Raw genomic sequence first — 5,757 nt, forward strand, 5'->3', positions numbered from 1 at the left:
GAATCGTTTACTCGTCCCTCTGAGGACGGCTAACTGCTCGCAGATTACGCGGAGCACCATTTGGAGGAAGGAAAGGGCTTCATAGCCAAAATGTTTTCGAACCGGTTGTTAGCCAGAGCCACTCTTTTCAACAGAGGTAAGTTGATCGTTTTTTGCCACATTTGAAATTGGGACTCAGTCAGCTTTGTGCTTCACCCACTATCACCAAAATTGACGCCGCATTTATTTTGGAGCCTGACCTTAGCCTAGCATTAGCATTGTGCTAACACTACCTGTCTGTCACAACAGTTTATCCTTTGCCATCCTTTGCTATCCTTTGCTTTTTAACACATTTAACCACATATTCGAACAATCTTATAACGTATATTTGAAATCTCAAAGATGTTAGGAGGACTGACACAGTAACTGTCCAGTTTTAACCTTCTGTTATTCTTTCAGATAGCTATATTTACTAATTACAACCACGTAAATTGTAACTGAATGTTTAGCTACCCAAGGGGGATTTTATATTGACAACTTACGTCCCCTAACAGGTGACATATCCTTTTGGGATATATAATTACTTATCTTTTCCATCGTGAATATTGTAAAATATTCATATATGTTTATTGAAATCTTCAAAGTTTTTACAAAGGTGTCTTTAAACCAGATATTTACCCAACGAGCAAATAGCTATTGCATAATATACCACGTCGTAAGTAAGTAATACACTGTAGTGTAAATATACAGTTAAGTTGGTCATGTCACAGTGCAGAGAGAGAAACAAAATCTTGATAAAATGTATGTATATTATCGGCAGCACGGATATGTTTCCCTATTCAGTGAGCAACTTATAGTGGCTATGGATGAGAGTTCCTATGGTTTGGCTCATTAAAAATAGTCAGAATATTCGGCGCCCAAGTTGCTTAAATTAATTTAGTGCTAAAATTAATGAAAAAAAAAGGGAAAATGAATTCCTAATTTACAAAAAAAACCCATCATATCACATGTGTATTAGTGATAGGACCTCTCATACTCTAGTGTAAGTGCTACAAACATTATTTCTAAAGAGCCAAAATAAATCTGTCCCTGTCAGCTGTTCACTTCATCTAACATCTAACCTAACGTCATGTCTTCACTCCATCCCTAAATCTCCTCTTCCTCCTGTCCTCCTGCTTGGCAATTCCAACCTCAGCATCCGTTTAGATCTTCACCATCCTTTCTCTGTACACATCCAAACTATCACCCTCTGACCTTATGTCCAAAACATCTAAAGTTCACTGTCCCTCTGATGGACTCACCCCTGATCCTATCCTCCTATCCATCCTCCTCTCTCCCAAAGAGAACCTCAACATCTCTCCTACCTTTAGCTCTGCCTCCTGTTTTCCTCACTGTCTTTGACCCCAAACAACATCCCAGGTCTTGTCACCGTCTTGTACAAGGAATACCCATCTCCTTTTGACAAAAAGTCAAAAAGACATTTAATATCTATAAACTGTTAAGTATTTACAGTGAAACAACTGAGAGAACATGTGTACATGTGTTTACATTTACATGTGTAAATGTATAACAAAAGTATAAAAAGCAGCAACCTGGTAACATTTCTAACTAGTCTTCCTCCCTCCTGTTTCTCCGTCTCTCGCTCACTGTGTATTGTCTGCAACTGGCGCCCTTACCCCTCTAACCCTTCCTATCATGGCACTTCGTGTAGTTGACCAATCACATGGCGTTTGAATAGAGAGGGAAAAAAAGCATAGTGGCTCCAGCTAGAGGGTAGGATCTTGTTCAAACAGCCGGCGCCAAGATACGGTTTGTTCGCTATTGACACAAGCTGAGCACGACGAATATAGTTTTGTGTCTTCATACTTGACTTCCGCTGCTGTTGCAACTGCTGCTTATTTCGAGGCGGCTTGGGAGATAGGAAAGCCGTTCACTAATAGAGGATACACTAAAGAAACATTCATTAAAAACAAATTTGACTTAAATCAAAGCTAAATACAAACTGGCCTATTTTTAACATTTATGCACTGCATTATCTTCATTTTCGGGGTTGAATAGATTTGTGGCTCCCAAGTGGATGTTATTGGATGGGAGAGGTGGTAAAAGCAAACACAGCTCTTTTAAGAGTAAAGGTTACAGACCCTTTGGTTACATAATTAACCATCCCAGTGCTGGTTTGAATAGAATTTAGATTTATTCACGTTTTTCTTGTAATAAAACTAAAATAGTTTTTTCAATGACTGTCACTTTTAACTAACAATTTTCCACCTCATGTCATGTTGGGGCACAGTTGTTGGCACTTATGCCTTACAGCAAGGTCCCAGTTGGATTCCACAGCCTTTCTGTGTAAAGTTTGCATGTTCTCTCCATGTCTGGGGACTCAGAAGGTCAATTGGAGACACAAAATTGCCCAGATTTTTGAATAAAAGAGTGAATGATTGTTTGTATCTATATCTGGCCTTTTGATAGGCTGGTGACTGGACCAGGATGAACCCCAAATCTCACCCAATGACAGCTGGAATAAGCTCCAACAACCCCGCCACTCTTAAATACAGAATAAGCAGGATAGAGAATAAAGGAATGAATGTTACATTGGCATGCAAAGCAGTACTCTTCATTTCTTTTACAATAATGACCAAGTCATAGATGCTGTCATTTTATCCCAACTCTATTCAAGCTTTAAAAATAGTTCCTAACATATATCATATAATTGTTCCTCGCTTTTGTGTTTAGGTCTTATGAGAATCTATATTTAATCGAGTGAACGCGATTAGAAATGCTCGTCCCGTGCGTCTAGCCTCCAGAACTCACAGGGCAGCGCAGTCGATTGTGTCGATTGTGTAATTTTCATAATCTCTCATGGAACAATGGGTTTCCGACCTGCCTCTCTACCTCCGCAGTTGGATCCAGGTCGATGTTCACAAGCTCTAAGCCCGACTTCACCAACCCCAACTGGTTACGAGTGGGTCTGGCCTTCGGGACATCAGCTTTCCTTTGGGCCCTGGTAAGTGACCGCGGGGAACGCGTCATATGTCGGGTCATTCCCTTCATGTACACACATCGTCTGTCTCTATGTGGCGCTGATACACTTAATAAAAGAAACGTTTATTTCTTTACTCTCTCATTTATCTTGTATTTTTTGACAGCATTTGTTATTTTTTGAAGTATGTGTTTGGTATTTAAAAACACGTAACTTGGTGGGGTGAAACGGATGAATAGAGTTTCATTTTGTTTCAATGGGGGAATTTAATTTGATTTATGATCAGTTACGCTCAGTTAGTTAACTTACGAAACAATTAAACTCTTAAGTCAAGGTAGTACTGTATACCGCGGGGTCAATTGCCGTCAAATTTCATCACGGCTGTTGATCTAAGTTTCTTTCCCTTGAAGACATTTCACTTCTTGATGTCCTGTATAGAACTGTGGGATGGGCGGAGGTTGAAGTGAAATGGGATTCGCTATGCTGATGTCATGTGTTGTCAAATCCCACGACACCCAAGGCAACGACCAGAGCGATCCGACACAGAATACTCAGATGCACGGTCGAGAATGCGGTGTTTGCTCTTAAAAGCAATGAGGATCTCGAAGACGTCTACATCATCAGACACCACCTGAAGGCAGGAACGTACCGCATTCTGACAGATGGTTCGAGAGAGGAGGGCAACTAAGCCATCTTTGTCAAACTGGAGACACCTGCGCTGAAGAGATGGGGGGGTCCTAGTGCGACCTTTCACTAACAGAGGATTTCACCTTCTCAAAACTGTTCCATGCACACCCAACAATTCGGAGGTCCAACAATCCGAGCCAGGCCCCAACCAATGGACTTCTCTTGTTTCCCAACAATCAAACCTACACTGATACCATTGCGTTTGTTTTGGGTGATATAGTGTGGGACAAATGACTTCCACCTACCGGTTTGTCCTACGTGTTCACTTGTTGAACACAGGAATTGTGGTGGGATCGAGTGCGACCGATTGGAATTGAATATCATGTCTGGGTGACCGGGGTATTGTCTGTGTGTGTATTTCCCCGCAGCTCTTCAGGCAGCACAGCACCGATGTACGCGAGTACAAAGCGAGGAACGGTCTGGAATAACTCCGATTTCTAGCACGTGAGTTTCTTCTCATGCCGGCCGACTCGAGCTCCAAAGCACCATTAATCACCTTTCTATTCCCTTTCAATGAAGAAATCAAAGGTCTTTGTGTGTTTTTTTCTTTCACCACAGCGGAGGGGAGCTACCTGATGCCTGTCTGGAGGACTTTCTCCACCTGTTTCTACTCCTTGCGTTCCTCCTGTGCTCACAACAAAATCTGCATAAATTAAAATTATATCATGTGTAAATACAAACTGTGGTCACTTTGTTGTCACGGTTACCTTCAGAAGGAGATGACGTACCGCACTTCTCAGAGAATCCCAAACGACACATAAAAAAAAAAAGTGAAATTAAAGTGAATGGGTGAATATCTATGTGGTGTATGAATGATGGAGGGAATAATTGTATGTCTATATGATGCATGAATGAGGGATTGCATGGTTGTCTATGTGACGTATGAATGAAGGTGAATGCTTATGTGCGTGTATAACTTGAATGAGTGTGCAAATGGTTGTACACCTTTGTGATGTGTGAATAAGGGAGCAAATGGTTTCATGTGTTAATAAGAATGAAAGAGTGAACAGTTATGTGTAAATGAGTGAATGGTTGTGTGTCTACGTGACATATGATTGAGTAGATGGTTGTATGCCTCCATGACATGAATTATTGCATGTCTCGATGATGTGTGAATGAGAGTAAACGGCCGTATGTGGAAATAATGTGAATAGGTGAGTAAATGGTTGTATGTCTACATGAGTGATTGGCTCTATATGACATGTGAATGACTGTACGGCTCAATGATATATGAATGACAGTGAATGATTGGATGTATACAGAACATGTAGAAAGAGTAAATGATTGGATCCCAGGGTCCTCAAGGTGTGTGCTGGGCAGCTTGCTGGGGTCGTACAGCACCTTTGCAATCTCTTTGAGGTGGCTGAAGGTGTCTGACCTCTAGAAGACCTCCATTCTCCCAGACCGGGTATCTGCTTCCCTGGACCGTCTGCAGTTTGCGTACAGGTGGCACATGAGTGTGGAAGATGCAATCATCTCCCTCACTCATAGGGCTCTATCTCCCCTTGGTGGTGTCCAACCCACCCTCCTCAAGGACAAGCTGCTGAGTACGCATCACTGCCTGGCATTCGCAGTTTCCGAGGCCGTGGCGTGCAGCACAGGAGTGCCCCAAGGTACCGTCATGTCTCCATTCCTCCTCACCCTCTTCACCTCCAACTTACAGTGCAACTGCGGCTCCTGCCACCTCCAGAAGTTCTCCGATGACTCTTCCATCACTGGATGCATCAACGATGACGACAAGTACAGAGGTTTGATCGCGAGTTTTGTCGAGTGGAGCAACCAGAACCGCCTCCTACTCAACATCTCCAAGCCCAAGGAGGTGGTTGTGGATTTCCGGAAGATCCGGAGGAGACAGGTGCCAATCATCATCCAGGGTGAAGAGGTGGAAATAGTGGACTCCTACAAGTACCTCCGGGTCCACAACAACAACAAACTGGACTGGTCACAGAGCGCAGATGTTCTCTACAGGAAACATCTGAGCAGGATGTTCTTCCTGAGGAGAATGAGGTTGTTCGGCATCTGTAGCTCCTCAAGACCTTCCAGGACCTGTGCGGTCAACAGGCTCAATAATAGTGAGGAAAGCCCGCTCTGTGGTGGGACTGAACCAGGAC

At 42.8% G+C, this 5,757-nt stretch overlaps 1 protein-coding gene across 1 annotated transcript; it reads left to right on the plus strand.

Annotated features, from left to right (window-relative positions):
* On the plus strand, positions 1-4,326 carry ndufc1 (NADH:ubiquinone oxidoreductase subunit C1). The gene is made up of 4 exons (XM_086178873.1): positions 1-136; positions 2,880-2,983; positions 4,015-4,090; positions 4,205-4,326. The coding sequence occupies exons 1-3, from the start codon at positions 91-93 to the stop codon at positions 4,072-4,074; spliced, it is 210 nt and encodes a 69-aa protein (XP_086034999.1). The 5' UTR covers positions 1-90; the 3' UTR covers positions 4,075-4,090; positions 4,205-4,326.
* The last annotated feature ends 1,431 nt before the right edge of the window (positions 4,327-5,757 follow it).

The sequence above is a fragment of the Fistularia commersonii genome, chromosome 31, assembly GCF_037954325.1.
Source record: "Fistularia commersonii isolate RoL2024-O1a breed Wild chromosome 31, RoL_Fcom_v1.0, whole genome shotgun sequence".
NCBI classification, from domain to species: Eukaryota; Metazoa; Chordata; class Actinopteri; order Syngnathiformes; family Fistulariidae; genus Fistularia; species Fistularia commersonii.